Source organism: Pteronotus mesoamericanus, unplaced genomic scaffold (assembly GCF_021234165.1).
Source record: "Pteronotus mesoamericanus isolate MK-2021 breed Mesoamerican mustached bat unplaced genomic scaffold, CSHL_Meso_final contig_32, whole genome shotgun sequence".
NCBI classification, from domain to species: Eukaryota; Metazoa; Chordata; class Mammalia; order Chiroptera; family Mormoopidae; genus Pteronotus; species Pteronotus mesoamericanus.
This window is the reverse complement of record NW_026555134.1, coordinates 3,336,497-3,359,213: the sequence shown is the minus strand read 5'-3', so window position 1 is coordinate 3,359,213 and position 22,717 is coordinate 3,336,497. Positions and strand designations below refer to the sequence as shown.

Sequence of the window (22,717 nt, the reverse complement as noted above, 5' to 3'; positions counted from 1 at the left end):
CTCCTCACTTGCGCAATGAAGACAGTGATAATACTCATACGGTTGTTGTGGGGTTTAAATGTGCTCGTGCATGTGAGGCTTTAGAACAATGTCTGGCGTGGTACGCTCTGAGTAAGCATTAGCTGACATTGTTGTGGTGACATCATTGTTTCTCCAATGTGCTCTCGCTGCATCCCAGGCACACACATCTCAGGCACGTTAAGGAGAACATCCTGAAGGAGACAATTCCTGAGAACTGAGGCACAGAAAGGAGGGAAAGGCACTGCAGGCTGGGAGAACAGCTTGTACAAAGTCACAGGGCATGAGAAAGCATGGCATTCAGTGGGACAGGAGTATTGGAAAGATGCAATATTGTGGAGAAGAAATGAAATGGTTCTAGGGAAGAACCTAAGTCTGGAAAGAGCAGGCATAAGCCCGTAGATCCAAACAGAAAGAGAATGGCTTTCTAGTTTCTCTGGAGGCCACACAGGGATGGGGACTGAGTGACTGCGGCCAGGGAAGGAGCTCACGCTACCTTTACTGGAGAGAGAGACAGAGGCAGAAAACGGGTTGGCAGCCCCCCCGCCACAGTTCCCTGCCCTCGGAACCCGTCTAGGAAGTGGGTTTGAAAGTTGTCCAAGGGGACAGATTAGGTCATCGTGAGACGAGATGCTGGCTGAGTGACTGAGCTGCACCCTCATGGCTCCTCCGGCAGCCAGAGGAATTAGCTCATGGCTGGCACGGCCTCCGCCCCTCCCGGCAGCCGCTGTGTTCTGCAGTCCGGAGTGAGCCAGGCACTTAGATAGCAGTCCCTGTGTGCAGATTAGGCCCCCTGGAGCTGGGCACCCGAGCATGGTGGATTTATAGCCTGACCTTGTTTTGCCGGATGCCCAGGTCTCAGGTCCGGCTCTCCTCCTCGGGCTCTCCACCTCTGCCAAGCCCAGAGCGAGGGACAACATGCTCCCCGGAGCAGGAAGGAGTTCGGTTAGATGGAAAGAAAGCCGGTCTGCCCAGGTTTTTGAGGCCTCCTTCTTCCAGGGCCTGCACCCTGGAAGTTCCTGGTTTGTCTCGATGAGGCCCAGGAAGCGGTCCAGTGCTGGCCTCTGCCCCCCTGTACCTGGCCGGCGCCCCTCCACCAGTTCAGACTGGGTCCAACTCAGTCATACCTGGACTGGCCTGCGTGAGTGACATTCTAGCTAGAGGGCAGGGGAGAAACCCCACTGGGCTCTTAGGCACTGGGACACCCAGAGGGGCAGTGTTCCCTGGACACCACTCAATGACCAGGAGAACAGATTCTGTTTCAGCACATCCCCGTCACCTGGGAGTGCTGGGGGCAATAGGAGGCAGTCTAGGACTCGGTCCCTTCCTCCTATATGCGACCACACTTCCAAAGGTGGTGAATCCCTGATGTAAAGTAATAATCCATGATGATAGTGATAATCTTCCAGAGGGTACTGCTCTTTACAGTTTGCAGAGAGCTTGCACATGTCAGTCCAGCTGATTCTCACATCATCCTCACGAGGCAGAGGGGACTGGGGGACTGGGGGCGGGGCGCCAGTGCACAGATTAGGAAACTGAGGCCAAGAGGGGCGGCCTGTATCCAGGTACTCGGCTTAGCTCATTGGTAGCAGATCTGGAGCCAGAATCGACATTCGGTCTCTCGCCACGTCGATAACACAGTCAAACCTGGGTCACCTGGGGCCCTGTGCCTAAGTCCTGCTCCTGGCACCTTCCTGAGACCGTGGATGGATCCCTTCGCCCCTCCTAGCCCTTGATTTTCCCATCTGTGAAATGGGGGTGATCCCTCCTGCTGCCCGGCGCTGCAGGGAGGAGCAGTGGTGCGAACAGGGATGCTTTGACACATTCCCCAAGCTCAGCGGATTAAAGGATCACCAGTAGCTGACTCAGAGCTCGCTGGCGCTCCTGGTAATGCCCCCAGGTCGCCCTCACACTGTCTTTGCAGGCCTTCTCCGAAATGATTTAGAAGCCACTAATTAAAACAGCCTCCCCCTTTCCGGGGAGGCAGCCACATAAAGTCATCCAGCCATAGCTGTCGCCCACCCCAAAGGGAAGACCTTTCCCTTAACAGGTTCTCGCTCCAGCTGTAGGTGGCCCTGCCCTCTTGGGTGGGTACGCAGCTGGCAGAGATGGAAGCGACATGAGGCTTCCCCTCCGTTTCAGCTGCTCATGGTTTTCTACCATTAGATCCTCTCTAAAGTTTTGCTGGAAATAATCAGAGCTCCCGTGTCAATGGGAAGAAGCCCCGTGGGGGAAAGCCGCCCAGAGGCACACTCAAAACCAACGCTGGCACCTCCGCAAGGGCACCTGGGAGGGGCCACAGAAAGTTGCTCATCAGTCTTTAGATTAGGAGAGATTCTAAAGACACCCGTGTGACTGAGAGACTGCATGGAAAGACACCCGCGAGAACACCCCGCCTTTTGGAACATGCAAAGCCTACAGAGTGCGCAGACCTAAGTTCCGCCGATACCCCAAACCTAAGAGGCTTGTATCACAGCCCCATTTTTCAGGTGAGCAAACTGAGGCTAAACTAGCCTGACAGCTCTTACCGCTAAGGCCATCTGACTCCACGTCTAGTATTCCTATCTCAAGACCAGTTATTCTCAACCCTGGTGGCTCAGTTGCACCCTGTGGGGGAGATTTACAAATACAACCCCTGAGTTCCACCCCAGATGAACTGAATTACAACCTCCAGGAGTGCGGCCCCCCGACAATCCATGTTTGTGGAAATTCCTCGGGGGATCTTCACCTGCATGGGTGGAGGTGAAATCGAGGTTTCTCTGCCATCACATGAGGTGGAATATTCCTCCTCATTCCTCAGGGATACCCAAAGGCAGGGGCATCAAAGCACAGAAGAGGGCAGCCGGTCTTCCCCTGGTCAGGTTGCACTACAGGTGGGAGTTGTAATGTCTGGAACAGACAGCAAGTTCTGCTCTTCCGGAGCATCTCCCATGCCCGCTCCAAGAGAAACCACGCAGCCTCCCTGGGGGGCCCAGGCTGTGTTTTGAATTTGTGCCCCATCCCCCATTCTGCCCCCTCCTGTGCCTGCCCACCCTCACCCAGAGCCCAGGCCTCCTCACCCCAAACCCTTCGTCCCAGTTGTTCTTGCGGAGATCTTTGTAGGTACATCCAAGGCAACAAAAATCTCTCTTCCTTCCTGTCCTTTTCCACAACAAGAGTGGCATCCTCTCCAGGCTGTGAACATCTTGTTTTTTCATGTAAGCTTTATCTTGGACATTGTCCCATATCACTTCATTCTTTTTCACAGCTTGCCCTCAGCACAGATTTTTAAAACACTCTGGAAGCCAAGAACTTCTCTCCATAGGCCAAATCAAATGTCCCTGCTCTGATGTACCCTGGGGGTGCTGGGACACAGAGGTCAGGGGGCTGGGGCCAAATTCTCACTGGGAACTACTTCTCGACCCTGTGCCCTGACATGAAGGGACAAGTACCGCGGCTCAACCTTCTCTCAAGAGGTGGGGAGGCCAAATCAGATGTGAGAGCTGAAGCCCTTGCCCAGGAGGCACTGCTGTGTGGGCATGAATGTGATAACCATCTTCCTAGAATGGTGAGTCACTCAGTTTAACAATCAACCTTGAGTGCAGTTGGCTCCTCCTTCATTGGCTGCAGGTTTATTTGCTTCCTCCTCTGAAGAGGTGAGGTAAGGTGTTGTTCTTGGAGGAAGGAGCTGAGAGTGTGCTGTAAGCCTGGCCTTGAAGAGCTGGTACTTGAGGACAGGTGCTGCGGGGGACAGGGTGGGGTGGGGTCAGTGGTTCCTGAACCCAGCGGCACATCTGCATCTGCATGGGGACCCACAGGCAGCTGCAGCTCAGAAAGACCTGAGCCCTCAGAGTTAAATGACCTGGCCTTGTCCTTGTTAATTGCTGGGAGCTCTTGGGTGAGTCAGAAGAGACTCAGGTGTCTCATGCGTGAAATGGAGACAAAAGCAAATAGTTAGACTTGTAGCAAGGATTATAGGGATGGAATCATTTCATAAATCGTGAAACGCTGTACAAAGTATTGATTTATTATTCATTTCTCTGCCTCACTTCTAGTCCTGAAGTAGCAATTAGCAGCCTTGTCAGTGAACCTCTCTGAGCCTCAGTGTCCCCTCCTGGGGAGCCCAGGAACACGCAGGCCTTGTTCACATCCTCTGCTGACATCGTTCACATCCTTCTTGCAGGGCCTGTACCGGCCAGCAGCTTCCCGCCGCCTGCCCTTCCCCACGAGGAGGAGCTGCTTCCCCGCCCATCTCTGATCCGCCTGCATTTCCAGGACTGATACATCTTGGCAGAGCTGCCCCCAAAGATTCCTGCTAATGCTTGTCTGTTCCTGCCTTTTGTGAAGCATGGCGCCCACAGGACTCCAGAAAGAATCTTAAACCTGAAGCTCTGCAGCTGCTCCGGAGGGCGCCCTGGGCGGCTCATCCCCAGTCCCTCTTGGCTCCGGGACCTGCTCACATCCCAGCGATGCCCTCTGGAGCCTTGGCCCCAGCTGGGTGACATCATTCCAGAGCGGGCGCCAACCTTACCTACCCCGCCAGGACTCCCTCGATCACCTCTACCACCTCCCATGTCTGACTGCCCCTGCAGACTCTAGAATGTCTGTACCCCAGATCCAAGTAGAAGAAGAGGAGGGGCTGGCAGGGGCCGCCCCTGCTCCTGACGACCACCTCCGGAGCCTGAAGGCCCTCACTGAGAAACTGAGGCTGGAGACCCGCAGGCCCTCCTACCTGGAGTGGCAGGCTAGGCTGGAGGAACAGGCATGGCCCTTCCCGAGGCCAGCTGCTGAGCAGGGCGGGTGTGGGGAGGAAGAGCCCTCCCCGCCGAGAGAGCCCAGGCAGCATCTCCCGCCCAATGGAAGTGCCAGCCAGGACGATGGGACCCGGTCCACTGGCAAGCTGGAAGGCTTTGAGAATATCGATGAAGCTATAGCCTGGCTCAAGAAGGAGCTGGTAAGTGGCTGCCCCTCCAAGGACCCCCAGAAAAAATGCTGGTCTCTGTGTTTGTTTCTGTGTCTGTCTCTCTAGCTCTGTCTCTCTCTGTTTCTGCCACCATCTCTACCTCTCCCAGCTGCACATCTGCCATCTTCCCATTAAATCAAGGGCAGACTTCCTTGCTATATGGTTACATGACATCTGCATGTCAATAAGTCCCTAATCGCAGGTCCTTATGAAACAAGTGTTGCCCATGAGAACCTGAGCCCAGGAAAGGTGTCCCCAACCTCCCCCAATGCCGTCCCCGATGGCATGGTCTCATTCTCTTGTCCCCGGCGGGGAGCTCCTGGAGTATGACTGCCCCTCCTTCTCTCTGAAACCCTCTCCCCTGCCATCCACAGAAGCTGCCACCTGGCTCCTGTGACCATTCATCCAGCAAGCACAGCTGTCCCTGCCTCTGCAGCGCTGTGCTGGACAGTGGGTGAGCTCAGGGCAGAGCCGTCAGAGCACAGAGCTGCGGCAGGACGGCAGCGGGCAGCTCAGGCCCAGCCCAGCAGACTCCGTTGACACGGAGCGGAGGGCAAGGGGCTGCGCAGAGGGCCGCGTGGCTGTGCAGGCCTGCAGTGAAGGCTCCGGGCAGAGCCTCAGAGGCTGAATAGGAATCTGCCCCGAAGTCGGGGCTACTAGGCATCCAGGTGAAGTGAGTGTAAGTGACAGGCATGGGTTTGGGAGCAGGGACCAGCAGCCCAACCTTTTTTTTTTGCCCATGGGCACAGCAGGCTCGCAAAGGCAGTGGGGACGCAGAGCTGTGTGCGCATCGCCCAGGGAGAATTTCTGATCCCAGGCCTGATGGCCTCTCGGCAGAGCCCACCAGAGCGCTGCCGAGGCACAATGCAACCCTCCCCAGCCACCCCATCACCTGTGGCCGAGGTCACACGGGCCCAGTCAGGCTACTCTAACCACAGGTGAGCAAGTAATCATGCGCCACCTGCCTCCAGAGCCGCTGGTAACTTCTGAGTCAACCGCGTAGGCAGATGCCTGCTGGGTTTGTTCTGTGTAATCCTGAAAAATACATCCCCATTGGGGCCTGGAATTCCCCATGAGTTGAAACAAATAACTGGGACTGGGGCAGGGGACATTCAGAGACTCAGACATCTGATTAATTGGAAACCTTTCTTTAGGTTTTAATCTTTGTTGCTGAGACCGCTTCTTAAAAACACCGTTCCACCATGTCTGTCTTTAGTGACTGGGGTGTAACTTGGTTTGAGTAGAAGGCAGGGCACCTGTGGATTCTTGATGCGCCGCTGGACATTGCACCAGCACTGGGTGCTTATGAGGGTGTACTAGGGGAGAGGAGGTGGACTCTTGGTGGCCAGGACAGATCCTGGACGCTGCCCTTTAAATTCCTGAGGGTGAACTGCTTTTAATTGTTTTCATAAAGAGGAACAAAAAATATTTCCATTAATCAAGGATTCAATTTGTCGGCTTAAGGTTCATTTGAGGTTCTGCTGCTTTGGGGAGCAGAGGCTTTTACTTCCGAGTGAGCATCCAGTCTCCCGCTGGGGCTGAGATCAGAGGGGGGATCCCCTGCGTGTGAACCAGCAGGGAGTCCTCTAGAGCTTGTCCTCCTCATTCGGGAGATGAGAGAGGTGCCTCTCAACCCAGGCTGCATGTTAGAATCACCCCAGAATTCCTGAAACTTCCCACAAATCAGACCACCCTGCAGACCAATCAAATGAACATCTGACTGGGGGCGGGCTGAGTCGTTGGCATCAGGAGCTTTTACAGCTCCTTGTACTTCCAAAGGACAAGCTTCGTGGTGAACCGGTGCCACGGCCTGCAGGCCATGCTCATTTTTCTTGCCAAGCAGAACGAGGTGCCTGGCCAGAGTCTGCTGGCTGAGAGGAGGAAGGTGAGACAGGTGAAGGACAACTGTGGGTAGAGGAAAGAGTAATACTCTGCAGGCAGAGAGAGGGGCATTAATTGCTAGGACTAACTTGGCTGCCAAAGGCTGTCTTAAGTAAGTCCAAGGAATATCAGCATTATTACTAATACTTTGTATTTGCATGATATTTCCCACCCTCCCTCTACTTCTCTGTGCGGCTAGGGGTGGGTAATTAATAATAATAATACTATTGAGATTTGTCACTAATCGAGTGTTCACTGTGTGCTAGGTACATTGCCTACTTACCTCTTCTGATTGTCACCTCACTTCACTGTTACCCCCATTTTACTAAAGAGGAAACTGGCTCAGGGAGGAAGGCAGCAGTAAGTCAGAGAGTAGAAATTCAAACAGTCACCCATCTGGTTGGATTGTCTATGTTCTTCTTAGCCACCAGACCTCATAGTATCTTTCAAGGGTGTTTGATTTATTGCAAGGGCTTTGCTCTGTGATTCCTAAAAATGTAAATTCACAAAGATGTCAGCAGTCAACAGGGGCAAAGGGAGAAACAAGATGGAATGAGAGAGTCCCAGGCCTCGCTCTGTTATCTCTTTGATTCTTACAACAGACCTGTGTAATTGCAGTTATTGCCTCCATTTTACAGATGAATAATCGAGGCTCACAGAAGTCAGATGACCTGCCTAGAATTATATGACTAGTAAGTGGCAGAGCCAGAGTTGAACTCAGCCTTCACCACTGGGAGTAGAGAGCTTTGGGCAGAGAGGTAGGAGAGGTGGCCCTCCAGCAGAGGGGACATGCCACTCTGGTAACATTAGATTCTCTGGTAGAAAAGCTCTTAGAGCAATAACTTTCAGACTCTAATGTGCATACAGATGGCTAGGGTCTCTCATTAAAATGAAGATTCTGATCCTAGAATCCCACAGAATAAGATAAGAAAAATGAGGCCTGTGATCCCTAGAAACTCCTTACTCAGCATGAGAGTTGATGCTGTGGGGACTATGGACCAATGAGAGGAAGTGGATTAAGAATCAGGAGGTCTCGCCTCCTTTCCTTTTCTTGGTTGTCTTGCAGTGCAAAGGAGAGGGGAGAGGGAAGGAGAAGAGGCCTGCTGGTTGTATTCAACTGAAATAACAGCGCCAGGCAGTCCTGGGCTGTAAGAGACAGGCAGGGGTCCTTTGGCCCACTTCCCTGTCTCATCAAGGCAACCCAGGCTCACTGAGTGCCTGTGCTTAGGCGCTGGTGAGGATAGAGGCCTAGGTGAATGAGACAGGGTTCCTGTCTTTATGGGGTTTCCCCCTTTGTGGAGGAAACAAACAAGTAAACACAATGACATATGTGACAAGAGCTATACTGGAGGTACAATAAATATAGTTCCAAAATGCTCGGGGGAGCTGAGGTCCACGGTAAGTGGTCACCATGTGCCAAGCACAGTGGATAATGAAATTAACCAAAGGGGAATGCACAAACCTCCAACTTCCTCAGCAACCAAATCCACACCTTTATGCATAACTGACATTAAGCTTCTTATTTCTCCTAAAACCCAGCCCTGGCCGGGTGGCTTAGTAGGTTGGAGGGTCATCCGATACACCAAAATGTTGCAATTCCCAGTGAGGGAGAGTATAGGAAGCAACTAATCAATGTTTCTTTCTCACGTAGATGTTTCTCTCTCTCTCTCTCTCTCTCTCTCTCTCTCTCACACACACACACACACACACACACACATCAATAAACATGTCATCTGGTGAGATTTTTTTAAAAAAATTAAAACCCAGTTCCTCTGATGGCCACCCTCCCAGTTTAATAACTAAACAGCATGCTAGTGCCTAATGTGTAGTGTGGATGAGGCACCAGCACATTTGTTAAGAATACAGACCCCTCCCCTGCTCTTCGTGGAAATTCAGACTCCGTCCATCTGGAGTGTTATCAGGAGTTTAACAAGCACCTGTGGGTAATTCTCAGGCAACTGGCCCCTTAGCCAGTCCCAGGCAGAGTGGGGAAAGCATAAAACTTCTAACTAGATTAGACTTCCAGTCAGGTTCTACCACATCCTAGCTGTGTCGCCTTAGGAACATCAATCAGCCGAGCCCTGGGTTCCGTCATTGTTGGACGGGGGTGATGAATGCCCACGCAGCAGGGTGCTGTGGAGGGACATGGAGGAGGGCCAGAGAGCGGCGCTGAGTTCCTGGGACAGCCAGGTACTAGGTTATGCTCATTTATATGCATCACATCACTTCATAGACACTGTTACTCTCCCCATTGTACAGAAGGAAACACTGAGGTAAAATAACTTGCCCAAGACCAACCAGCAGAGCAGGGAATTGAACCCAGATCCGCCTGACCTCAGAACCTCTGTTTTGAACAGCTGCTACACAGCCTATTGCTCCTGTGATCAAGTGAGTGGGAATACGCTTTGTATTTCATAAAGCTTTATGCTCATTCAACATGTTCTCTCAATTCCTGGAACTTTGGGCTGTTACTCTCCAAAGTGCACTCGATGTTGCCCTCTTTCCAAGAACTTCCCTCTCTCCCTGAGAAGGGTGCTCATTATTATGATACAGAGGCCAGGTCTGGCAGCAAATAGGTTCAGAAGGGACTGCCCAGGCCGGATGTGTGCCCCTGGCTGGACAATTCCTTTCTGAGGGATGTATTGTTTTACAAACTTGTGGACGCGCCCTCTCCCCTCAGGCTGCTGCCAGGGTCTGAAAAACTGGGCACCGCCCAGTGGATGCTGGTCATGTCCCTGAATGCAGGCCTGAGCCAGACTCATCCAGGGAGCAGACAAAAGCCAGGGCAAGGTCCCAGAGAGGTTCGCTCAAGGTGGCCAAGCCCTTGGTAGCATGGAGACGGCTTCCAAGTGTGCACCAGGAGCCTGGCACTCAGGAGCCGCGTGCAGCAGCGGGAGGGCCGCTCAAGAGCCAGGGAAGAAGGCAGGTCCCGGGCAGGTCAAGAATCTTCCTGTTCTCTCATCCGACTCCCACTCGGGGCTGACAGCCCGCCAGCACCCGTGACTGAAGGAGACGAAGCCTCCTCTTTCTGGTAGTGCTAATTCTCATAGTGCTGGTTAGAGTTATGAGCAGAACCATCAAATCCTGGAGCAGGAAGCAACCAAAGGGATGATCAGCCCTCGGTTTTCAAGGAGGGAAGGCAATGTGCAGAGAGATCCTGTGAGGGCCACCAGACCGCTGTTTACCGGTTCCAGCCCAGCCCCCCTCCATCCGATGCCTGTTCTTGTCTCACTCATGTGGGCAGCCCCATGTCACAGGCCTCGGCAGCTCCAGAGACCTTCCTGAGCACCCAGAGTGTGTGGCGCGGGGCGGGGGGCTCAGCTTCGATGTACCCCCTGACTCTGGAACTGGAGGGAAACTGGGTCACAGACGCCCCACCCCTGAAATGGCTTCTGAGTTCAGCCCAGTCCCGCTGTGAGGCCCTCCAGCAGATGGAGCCCGGGCCAGCTGTCCTTCACCCAGCATCAGACGTGAAACTCCCACTCTACTAGTTTCCAAGCTGGGAAGCCCAGAGCTCCAGAAAAGTCTAGAAGTCCCAACATTGGTGCTTCAGAGCTCTCCCAAGGGCTCTCCCAGGAGGCCAGGGCTCCTCGCCACCCTGCATTCCCATGTGATACCTGCCCTGGCCAAAGCTGAGCTCCAGGCGATCGCTCAATGAAGCGTGATCCCGCCTGGGCCGGGGCGGCACTTCCTGCAGGTGGGAGTTCAGAAGGCAATGCAAGGTGCTCCCACCAGAGCAGGGAGACAGTCCCCACCTGAGGCGTCTTCTCTATGTCCATCCTCTCGAAGGGCATGTTGGTTTGGAGAGACAAGGGGGCCAGCCTTTCCTGCAGTCTGGTTGGGACCAAATGGGAATAACCACGCTGTGGGCTGCTCTCCAGCAGCTTGGCCGGAGCAGCGCAGCCCTGGGACTGGCTGTTGGTCCCAGACGGCCCCCACTGGCCATCCTGGGCAGTGGTCCCAGCAAAAGGATCCCTGGCAGGCCCCTCCCTACCTTGGAAGGCCCTCTGCCCCATTTTAAATCCTGAAGTACTTTGGCATCACTGCTACTTGATGAAAGAGATGTTAATACTGCCTGACCCACCCGCAGGCTAACACAAACAATGGCATGTGTAGGTGCCATGGTAGGAGTTGCTCGCGAGCGGGACCTGTCGCCCACCCTGCAGAGATGGGGAGGTGAGGGCTAAGCAGGACTGAGGGATGATGGGGTGCAAAGGGGTGGTTCCAGGGGAGGGAACCAAGATGCACTGTGGCTGCCAGGGGGCGCTGAGGGGCTCAGAATGGGAGAGTTGAGGCTGGAGAGAGCAGGGGGGCCGGGAGGGCTGGTTGTGCCTTTGAAAGATTTGAAGAAGGGGAGAGACTTGCCCATCAACCTTGTGAGTGTAGCAGGATCAAGTACAGAGAGTAAGAGGGGGAGCAGGGGTGGGGAGGGAACATGACGAGGAGGCTACGGTGCAGGTGAGAGGTGGCTGGGGCGTGCTAACCCGAGCCTGTCTTTCCCACTCCTGCTTTTGGGCACACAGTTTCTTTCTTGGGTTTACAGTGTCCAGACCCCCCTCATTCCAGGAAGCTGTACTATGAGGTCAGGGGAGAGGATCAGAACCCCCTTTCCACAAAGGGGGTCACACCACCCACCCAGAGCCACTCATCTCATTGGGGGCTAAACTAGGACTGTGTCTTAGTTCCTTCAGGCTGCTCCTGTGGAACTGCCCCAACTGGGTGGCTTGTAAACAACAGACGCTCCACGCTCACAGCCTGGACGCTGCAAGTCCAGGGTCAGGGCAGCAGCGTGAGCAGGAGAGGGCTCTCTTCTGGGTCACAGACTTCTCACTGCGTCTTCACATGGTGGAAGGGGTGAGGGAACCTTCTGGGGTCTCTTTTATAGGAACGCAGAGCCAGCCTGGCACCTGCCTTGGTGGCGAGGCCCGCAGCTACAGAGCGTGTGGCAGCCTGCTGTGTGTGCCGCGAGCCGTGGTCTGCTCGCTCCCGAGCGCAGACCTTGGATAACAGGTGCCCGCCTTCCCCCAAGCCGGCAGCTTCCCCTGGAAATAAATTCGCACACTCAGTTTGGTTTCTAGGGGTGTGTGTCAGGGGATTGAAATTGTTGCATTTTCCCCAGAATCTACAGTTGCCATCTAGCAGTGCACTTCAAGGACCCCCACTTGCCTTCTTTTCTAACAGCGTTATCCTGGCTCTTTCTTAGAGGCCAAGCCCTAGATCAGATAATGAATAATATTTTATCCAGGCTTCTAAACATGTTCCTACACAGCACTGATTAAAACAATACGCTAGACGTTTCAGAACAGGTTACACAAAGTATCTTCAAGGTTCAAGAATTAAATCTCATAAGAGAACGGAGCATGTTCTGGTCCCTCATGCACGGCTGAGAAAATGGCCTGGAGTTTATTCCCAGTCTCTCTTCAACGTCGGTCAAGGACTAATTGCAGTTGTTGGGCTGGGGCAGCTTAGATACGAACCTTAGAAATAGGGGTTAAACAAAATGCCCTTGATCACCTTGGGATTTTTTTTCTGTCTGCTTAGATTTGTGCAGGATGGTCTCCAACCCAGCTCATTCCTCCACCGCTGGTGGGCCCCTGGGCGCTGGGACTTCTCTGGGGCAAGCATTAAAGATGCGTTCGGAAATTCCTGCCCCAAATGTGCTTTCAGATTTGCACAGGACCATGTGTCAAGCTATTGTGACTGTCTTCTTGTTTTTCCAAACTAAGAGAACAGAAGCTTTCATAGGCAAAAGTGCATAATTCTCCAGAAAACAAAGGACTAGCGAATAGAAACAAAGCAGACCATGAATAGGGTTCCATGAAAGACTTTTGTTGGAAAGAGGAGGATCTGTGTGGCAACCCACACATTTGCACCTGCTTTAGGAAGAAGCAGCCACACTGGGTTGAAGGTAGCACCCTCAGAAGAATTGTTTCTGCTGCTGCCAGTCTGATATTTATGTCCTCTGTTGTTTTTTAAATCTCCTAAAATCTTTAGGACACTTTAGACCTATAGATATCAGGCTCAAGAACGTATTCAAGGAGATCCCATTGGCAATGAGGCATAAAGGTATTTGCTTCCCTGGGATGCCAAGAGATCAGGTAGTATTTTAGACAGAGCGGGTAAACACAGAGGAAGTGGGCAAAGGGTGCTGAGGAAAGAAGCAAATCCTCCAGATTTCCACAAAAATGCTGCTTCTCCAAAATGCTGCAGGGGTTGTTGGCAAAGAACAAAATACTCTCCCTCCTTCTGTGGCCACCGTGCCTCTAATGCACCTTGGAGAGGCCTGGAGCCCCTCGACCACTTGTCCTCCGGCGGGACCTGGTCAGTGCCCGTTGCCGCGCAAGTTAAAGGCTGCACCGTGCAGACGGTGTCTCTGGCTGGCCAGGACGGGTCCTCTGTTGCCGACACCTGTGGCCACACTGGCTGCAGGTAGGGTCACCCACCACTCCTGTTTGCCCAGGGCCTGCGGGTTTCCAGGCTACGGGACGGTGGGGTTGAAAGCTGGGAAGGTCCTGGGCAAACTCGGTCGGGTGGTCCCCCAAAGTTTACAGCTTTTGTTGTCTTTTAGTTGCAGTAAATACATATAACATAAAATTTACTACGTCACCATTTTTAAGCGTACAGTTCGTTGCATGCACTCGCAATGCTGTGCAACCGTCACCACCATCCCCCTGCAGAACTCCCTCAGCTTCCCAGAGCGAAACTCTGTGTAGAGGCTCCTCGCCCCCGCCCCGGGCAACTGCCGTCCGCTCCAACTGCCGTCCGCTCTTTTGTCTCTGTGAATTTGACTGCTGCTGGAGGTACTTCATATGAGTGGAATCATATAGTATTTGTCCTTTTGTCCTGGGTTTTTTGACTTACATGCTGTCCTCAAGGTTCATCCATGTTGTAGCATGTGTCAGAATTTTCTTTCTTTTTAAGGCTAACTAATATTTATTTATAGAGATATGCCACACTTTGCATATCCATTCATCCAGCCGTGAACACTTGGGTTGCTTCCACCTCTTAGCAATTGTGAACAGTGCTGCTGTGAACACGGGTGTGCAAGCATCTGTCTGAGTCTCTGCCTTCGGTTCTTTTGGGGATGCACCCGGAAGTGGAATTGCTGGATCCTATGGTAATTCCATGTTTAATTTATTGAGGAAATTCCATATGTTATTCACATCATTTTACTGCGGGCTTTGTCTTTATTTCACCCACTCAGGGGCATCCCTCTTCTAATGCCCCAGGAAACCACTAGTGACCCATGAAACTGGACTAGGGAGGCCTCACACCAAACCACTCACACACTCCTATTAGACCTGCCTGCCCCCTGAATTTCCTCACTGGCCCCCTCCTGGGTGTCCCCTCTCTCCCTGCCTCTCACCACCCCTCAGCTACCAAGCCAAGCTAAGGACATCTCCTCTTGCTGAGCAGTGGAATCACTGCCTTTATCTACTTAATCCTGCCCTTGGGGATTCACTTTATACCTCAGGCAACTACCTAGGGAACATTCCTGTCTGACTGGAGGAAACAAACCTGTGTTATAGACCAGAGTTATTCTGAGAGGCCAATGGTCTTCCGCCCCCTCCCCCCTTCCTGTGCTCTCTCCCCTGAGGGGAACAAGCCCTGTCACCACAGTGCACAGACGGTCATGCAGTGACATTTCTTCTCCTTTCACCAAGCACTATACCCTAATTACAGGATTGCTGGTATTACAGCTGCACCTCTGAGAATCCAACAAGCGCCTTGACCCCTGGGACGGGGGATTAGAAGCCCTCCTGTCCTAGCGTTGAGCCTTCGCCAGGGAATGCGTTAAACCCACACTGGTAGTTGAGTCACGGGGGCTAGCTTCTCAGGTTTTTAAAAGTAAAGTCTTGAAGCTGGGAGGCCCTGGCTAGCTTCCATATCCTGCACCTTGGTCTGGAAAGAAAGGACTTAAGCTGTGAACCACTTACCTTTATCTGACTGGCATTGTTCAGCTTACTTGGCATATTACTTACCATCTAATTTGATTCTCACAGTCCTTGGAATAAGCATTATGCCTTTTCTGTAGTTGAAGAGAGAAAAATTCAATGAACATTAGTGACTTGCCCAAAGCCACACAGCTAATGAGGAGCAAGGTGCAGCCTGAACCCAGATTCTAACTCCGGAGCAGTGGATTTCCCATGTCAGCTGCCTGTTGGGACCCAACCCCACTCCAGGTGGATAGACATCATGGAGAGACCATGAGCTCTGAGCTCTGACAGCCCCTCCGTGATCCGAGGGCCACTGCGCACAGTTCCTCAACTTCTCTGAGTTGACTTCCTCAACCATGAAACAGATCTCCTCACCTAGAGTTGTGGGAAGATGCAGTCAAATGACATATGGAAACTGCATCTGACATTACGTGGCAGAACAGAGGGCTGTGCTGTCATTGCTGCCCTATGTGTCTCCTTGGCAGAAAAGAGAGAAAGAGGAAGGAGTTGCGCCATCCACAAATAACCCCCCTCCCCATAACCACCCTCAGGAGCCGCCATTCTCCTGCACAGGATCGGCAAAGGCAGGCGTTACTTACCATTTGCTGAAAATACTGATTTTATAAAAGGCCTCTTAGCAAAATACTCAAATTGTCCTGCTGGCACCTTGGAACTGACTGTGCGGTTCCAACAAAGTTGGCATGTAGACAAATTACGGAAACTGTACCTGTTAGACTAGGTGAGGAGTTATTATCACCCCCCTTCCTAATAGAAAATGCTAAGGCATTAGGAATATTATGGACCTTCAACTCTTAGGTCCCTGAGCACAGAACTCACTCCATGACCCCACACCCCAACTCTAGCCGAAGAGGCAGAAGAACCTAGTTGCCAGCAGTTTGGGTGCCTGGGTCCAATTGTCTGAGTTTCTGATCCCAGCTGTGCCATCTATGAGCTTTGTGACTTGACACAGTCCCCCACTCTGCTGAGGTTCTGCCTCTTCATACACCAATTGTGGAAATAATGGTAAAATTACTTGATGGAATTGTAGAAGACTGACTGTTGCATGGTAATAATACCTGTTATTGGACTAATGTCTGTGTCCCCCAAATTTACATGTTGGGGTTCTAACCCCCAATGTGAAGGTATTTGGAGGGGGGCCCTTTGGGAGGTGATTAGGCTTTGAGGTCATAAGTGTAGGCCCCCATGATAGGATTAGTGTCTTTATAAATGATGAAGAGAAATCTTTCTCCGTCATGGGAGGACACAGTGAGAGAGCAGCCATCTGCAAACCAGGGAGAAGGTCCTCACTAGGAAGTGAATCAGCCCACAAACTTGAACTTGGACTTCCTGATCTCTGAGAAATAAATGCCTATTATTTAAGCCTCCCAGCCTATGGTATTCTGTATAGCAACCTGAACTAATACATACTCCAAGAGCCTAGAACAGTGTCTGATCTATAGTAAAACATTCAGTAAATGTTATTGTATATTTATGTTTGGCTCTTTGGGAATTTTATTAAGAAATATTGTGGGCATTCTAAAATGTTTTAAGAATAATATAACAGCGTACCCACCACCCAGCATAGATGTGAAACATTACCAATACATGTTGAGGCCCCTGTATACCATCTCTAATCACATTCTCTCCTTTCTGCCCAGAGGCAAACATGTTCCTGAATTTGGTGTTTTTTATTCCCATGCATTTCTTTATACTCCAGCTCCATCTGTACGTATCTGTAAATAATGAGACTGGGCTGGAAATACCATTAAGCCAGGACTGACATGCACTTCTTCCAGAAGGATTTAGATATAGCATCTAACTTAGCACAAAGTATTGTTTGGCAAGCACGTCCTCATTTGTCACCTCATTATGTATGTCCTTTCACTTCCCTGAGCTGGAAATGTGCTACTGTCTCCAAGTGGCCCAATTGATGATGCATATCCTGGGTTAGGTCTCCTATTAGCGGATCTGTGCTTGTCAGGGACTGTGGAGCTGCAGCCCCGCCTCCCCCGACCCCAGGCTCACTACTGATGTCCCCTCCTCCCTTCCAGATGGAAATGCGGCTGCAGGACCAGCAGCTAGCCAGACAGCTCATGCGCCTGCGCAGTGACATCAACAAGCTGAAGATTGAGCAGACCTGCGACCTCCACAGGCGGATGCTCAACGACGCCACCTACGAGCTGGAGGAGCGCGATGAGCTGTCAGACCTCTTCTGTGACTCCCCGCTGGCCTCCTCCTTCAGTCTCTCCACGCCACTCAAGCTCATCGGAGTTACCAAGATGAACATCAACTCCCGGAGGTTCTCCCTCTGCTGAGAAGCCCTGGAACCAGGCAGAGGATCCAGAACTGGGGGTTTGGGGGTGAGGAGGGGGCGTGAAAAGGGAGTTGAGGCCGAGCTACCCCAAAGGCAGGGCTTCCCTGAGACCAGTGAACCCTGAACCCCCAGGACCTGTCGCCACGCGATCTCCCTGGGGCCCCAGGTTTAGAGCCCAACATCCCCATGACTGGTTCTCACCTAATACCCAAAGAGTCCTGCAGAAGGGCCACTCCACCCATGTTCAATGAGACCCGGGTTGCCAGCACGACACATCTCAGTCCTCCCTTCAGTGATCCATATTCCTGTTTCCTGGAATCGCTGGTGCTATGAGAACTGGGATCCCAAACCGGGGGGCCCAAAAGCTGTGATTCTTGCCAAAGCCTTCCCCACAGGCCCTGGGCCACCAGGGAGAAGTGATTAGTTACATCAGATGTGCCCACCTTGCTGGGGCTGTCTGTCCTCTAAGTCCTGGCTGGAATTCACCCTACATAGGTGACTCAACAACCTGGACAGCAACCCACCAGGAAAGGAAAACTGAAAGGATACAGTGTGAGTTGTATCCATCCTGTGCCAGGCGGAGCAAGCATAGACACCCTCTGTTGCCTGCTCAGCCACAAGTGCCGGTCCCAGGCTCCAAAGAGTCCCTTTGCCGTCACCCCACCACCCTGGGGGAGTGCCTAGGAGACCACTGGTGACTGAACCAAGCAGCTCTGTCAGTGGATTTCCTATAACTGAATTCTTCCTGGGGCCAGCCAAGGCCTCCTGATGGATTCTGACAATGTCACCTACGTCACCTTCTTTGCCCTCCCCAGAAAAACTTGAGGGAGCCCAGGCGCTTGCCCTGAGCTCTTCCGAGATTCTGTGCCTAATTTAAACGACTAATTTTAATTGAATCAGACTGTTACTAATCTGTCACTAACCTGTTAATAACTGTTTGATTTTTGTCCAAATGGCAAAGCCAGATGGCTAGGTGAAGTACAGAGGTTCAGGATTTTATTTTTAAAGGGTCTTCCTAATGCCAAGCATGAGGCTCAAGAAGGTGAGGACTGAGACCTGGACAGGTTAGGGAAGTTAACCTGGTAGAGTGCCACACGTCCGTGTTCTCCGCCAGCTGACAATTTGTGACCTTTGATGTCATCTAGCTGAGGCCTGTCGTTGATAAAGGAGTAGAGTGAAGGCAAGGGAGGAGAAAATACCTTCCCTCAGGTTCACAGCTCATTAGTGGCCATAGGATATTGATGCTTTAAATCATTATTGATAATGCCTGGACAGGTCCTATATCAACGAACTTGAACTCCAAAGATGGTCCTAAATGCTTTGCCAAACCTACAAACTGCCAACCTCTACTCTCCACCTCATTCAGCTGCCAATTGCACCTCCCACTTCGCAATTCAGAATATTTGGGTCAAACTCAGAGCAATGTCTGGACAGCAGACCCGCAGACCACATATGCCCAATCACAGATCCATGAAGTAAGCTGTCCTACTGCTCTGACTTTCACGTTTTGTCTTCCTGTATAATCTCATTGGGGCCGTGCGCACGCGCGCGCGCACACACACACACACACACACACACACACCCAGGACCCACAATGGGAAAAGGTTGCTTTTCTTCTATGGGCTGGGAGTAGAAAGATATAAATGAATGGTCTCTAGTGAGACAGAAAAGAAGTTGGTCTCTTCCTAGTGATTTCAAAGAGCCTGAGGGTTTATGCTTCCTTCAAAGAGGTTTTAACCACGTGGCTAAATTTGTTTTGGCCCAACTCTGAGCAGTGACAGAAGTCTGAGGCCCAGAGGACTCATTTATGGAGGCCTCGGAGGAAGACCAGCCCCCCTCAGGCAGGAAAGGAGGGAGATTTTTCTCTACTCAGTGATTTCTCTTTAGGAATCTGTGCAAGCGCTGCCAAGCCCCACAGAGACGTCCCTGCCAGCCGCCTCCCTCCAACGAGCAGTGAGGTCGTTGGTATCAAGAGGGCCTATGATGCTCACCACACACCCTGTGGACGCGCGCACACACACAGACGCGGGGAAGCTCATTCCACATTCTGGGGGAAAAAAGGGCCAAACTGACTTTGTTTCTTTCTAGAAACTAGTCATCATAGTACCCAAAAAAGTAGGAATCCATTTTTGAATGATTTAGTTGAATTTTGTCCACCCAAGTGAATTGGAGTTAAGTGGGCAATTTAGTTGCTCTGTTAGCCTAATGTTTCCTTCTTTTTTTATCTTTCTTTCTTTTCTTTTCTTTTTTTTGAGAGAGGAAACTGAACTGAGTTCAATGCACACTTTTTTTTAGATAGGTTGAATATCTCAGCTATTTTGCTTAGTTCATCCTAAGAGAACTTTATTTTGGGATAAGGAAGAAGGAGAAAGAAGAGGGGATCAGAGAAAAGAGGCAGAGGGGAAAAGAGAGGTGTGTTTTCTTACTTGTTGTCCAGTGTCTGTTACTTCCCGTATTTCCACAGTGAACACAAATAACTAAGTCTGTTCAGCTTGTGAAATCCCTGCTTTGTGTGGGTCAAGAGATGCCAGCTCCCCAGAGAAACCTTCTGGTTTCCCACGTGTATACAATACTGTTCGCACTTTTACTCACTATCTACCCATCTCCCTGCCTTCTGCGAGGACCCTGCGGTGTAAAACTCAAAGTCTCCATTGATGCTTCCCTGTGCAGCAATGTCTGATGCCTTTGTGGCTCAGCGGTGGTCACAGAGGCCTGGAGAGCCAGCCCCGGGCCACCTCCTTGTAGCAATACCAAGTGCTATTACGTAATCGATGGACAATTTATAATTTTATTTTTTACAATTATTTGTTTCTATATTGATGTCAGAAAGAGTGAAATAAAAATATTTCAAAGGAAGATATCGATATAAAGAGGAGAAATTCACTTCCTTTTATATTGTTCCTGTTATAGCACAAGGCCTAGCACTCAACTGAAAGAAAAAGAATGAGAGAGAGAGAGGAAGGAAAGGTTTGAGCCATCAATCAGCAAATGGCGAAAAAGATGCGCCCTAATCACTCTTCCTCCTCTAGGGGGCCTTCCCCCAAGGGACTGTCTGTGGGCTGCGTGAGCTGAGTGAGTGCAAAGTGTGGAATTAAGAGATGCAGTCGTTCTCCTGAATTTCACCAAGGCCAGCACCATGCTCTCCCCCAGGGGTCCCTTCCAAAGGTGCCTCTGATGGAATTCAGAGTATTTGGGTCAAACCCATGACAATGCCTGGACAGTGGAACCATATTTCAAGTCACAATTCCATCATTGAAGTATGGTGCTTCGCATTACCATGCTCTGAGAACTTGTGCCTTAAACTTTTTCAGCCTCTTAAAAATAGAAGGCCTCTAAATCAAGCATGTGTGAAGATTACCTGGGCACCTGTTGCCAATGCATGTTCCCGGGAAAATCCCTGGGCTCCGCCCCGGGTGCAGCTGTACGCCTCTGTCACGGGGCCTAGGAGTCTGTTTTTAACAAACGCCCGGGGAGACTGACACGAGTGGCCCACAGACCTTCGAGAATCCTTCCAAAGGACAGGGTGGACAAGGGGAGGAACTGCTGGAATCACTCCTATCTCAGTGGTCCCAGGAGAGGCCAAGGTTGGGGAGTCCTAACAGGTGTTAGTAATCCCACTGTGTGGAACGAACAACTGAAAAGAAGTTCTCTGTAGTCCCTTGAGGTCATATCACCTGCCTATGACAAGACCATGAGTGACTAGACCTGTTTCCTGAAAAGAGTGCCCAGTATGGGTTAGGAGGTGAGGGGCAGAGTTGGCACTTGGAAACACTCTGTCATGATCGGCCGCGTGGGTCAAAGGGCACTTGTGAAGCCCCTGGGCCTTTCTACGCACCGACACCCCCAGATGGGACCGCACATACACTTTTTTTTACCCGAAAGGGAAAGTCCTTTAATTTGGCTTCCAAATAAATTAAGTGACTTTTTAAAGTGCCACAGAGAAGATAAAATGGGATGACAGTGTCATTGCACGGGAAGGGGTGGCTTTACCACATAGGGAAGGCTTCTCTGACGAGGTGCTATTTCGGCTGCAGAGGCCACCATTCAAAGATGAGGAAAGAGACGGTTTGGGGTAGAAAAACAGGGAGCAGACTCGGAGGCGGGGTGAGCGTGGCCTGCTGTGTGGCTGGTGTGCGGAGCCATGGGGGGAAGTGAGCGTCAGCCTCATGTTCTGAGCGAGGAGTCTGGGTTTTATTTGGGTTGTGCAAGAAAGGTTTCGAGGCTTTTGATCAGGGAAGTGCTATATAATCTGATTTAAATGTTAGCAAGAGCTATGTAGGAAGTGGGGCAGGGGGCAGAAGTGGAATCCAGAAGAAGAATGAGGAGGCAGTTACAGTAGACATGACAGTGACAGGGACTCGGGTAGCAACTGTGGACAGGGTGAGAGATGGTCTCATTTGGGATTTACTTTGGGACATACTGTGGCAGGAAAGCCGACAGGAAACTGTGAGAGCTTGATGTGGAACGCGAAGGCAACAGCAGCTGGATGGAGAGGGGCTGCCATTCACTGAGATGGAGAAAGTTTGAGGGGACCATGGCTGGGGGTGGGTGGGCAGCATCAATAGTTCTGTATCAGCCACGTTACATTTACATGTAAATTAGACATCCAAGTGGGGAGTGAGTAGCTGGTTGGATATAAGACTTGCGCTTCAGGGGAAGGCCAATGTTGGAGACATAAATTCGGAAATCTGGATTTGGGTGTTTGGATACCATTAAAAGCACCATACCTGGATAAACTCTATAAAGAGAACGTAGGCATTAAAAAAGGGGGCTAAGAAAAGCATCCTGGGGCCTTCCCGGAGGCCTGACAGAGAAGAGGTGCCATCAGGAGACTTAGAAGGAACAGCCGGCCAAGTAGGGGGAAACCCAGATGAAGGCGGCATCCAAGAGACTTAACGACAATGTTCCAAGAAGGAGAGAGTCATCAATATCAAATGCCGCTGAGCAATCGAGGCAGAAGCAGAGATAAACAGTGGTTTCAGCAAGATGGAGCTATTTAGTCATTTAGTACAGGGGTGAGCATAGCGTCCAGTTGTGTGGATTGAGGAGAAAACAGGAGGGGAAGAAACAGAGGCTGCAAAGAGAGACCAGTGTTTCAAGTCCGCTTGCTCTAAAAGGATCCTTCTTATTTCTTCCATAAGGCAGGAGAGTGACTGGGAGCAGGTGGAATGTCAGAGGTTTGAGGAGAAAGAAGTGTGCAATAATTGTCTCAGAAAATGAATGTGCTGATTTCTTAGAAAGGGTCATTGAATCTTCCTCCTCTGGTGGTGGCTGCCTGTTTGAGGCTTGCGGTCAGACCTGTGAAGCCAGCCTGGTGAGTGGGGTTGAGCGATTTTCCTCTCCAGCCGTGGCTTGCTGTCCCAGTCCAGACACAGGCCAGGCAGACGGCAGAGAAGGGAGGCGCCAGGCAGGTACGCTGAAGGACGGGGAAGGCAGAGCTTGAAGTGTTTTGCAAAGGAGCAATCATAGTGTTGGACCAGGGCATCCAAATCGAGGAAGGAGGGAAGAGGGGACTTAGAGACATAGAGCAGGGGTGGCAGCAGGGCTAGAGTGGTGGGGTCCCTGGGTGGAGGTCACAGGGCCATCTGGGAATTGCCGGGATGAACCAGGAGGGTGCAGCTGCTT

The 22,717-nt window shown here is 51.5% G+C and overlaps 1 protein-coding gene across 1 annotated transcript; it reads left to right on the top strand.

Annotated features, from left to right (window-relative positions):
• The first annotated feature begins 4,430 nt into the window (after positions 1-4,430).
• FAM167A (family with sequence similarity 167 member A) lies at positions 4,431-17,716 on the top strand. Its single transcript, XM_054575927.1, has 2 exons — positions 4,431-4,951; positions 16,830-17,716. The coding sequence occupies exons 1-2, from the start codon at positions 4,598-4,600 to the stop codon at positions 17,091-17,093; spliced, it is 618 nt and encodes a 205-aa protein (XP_054431902.1). The 5' UTR covers positions 4,431-4,597; the 3' UTR covers positions 17,094-17,716.
• The last annotated feature ends 5,001 nt before the right edge of the window (positions 17,717-22,717 follow it).

What these genes read in the sequence shown, in the direction of transcription:
- FAM167A (XM_054575927.1), top strand. Translation starts at nt 4,598, where the DNA reads ATGTCTGTACCCCAGATCCAAGTAGAAGAAGAGGAGGGGCTGGCAGGG. An exon ending in CCTGGCTCAAGAAGGAGCTG is followed by an intron (nt 4,952 to 16,829) that starts GTAAGTGGCTGC and finishes CCTCCCTTCCAG; the next exon opens with ATGGAAATGCGGCTGCAGGA.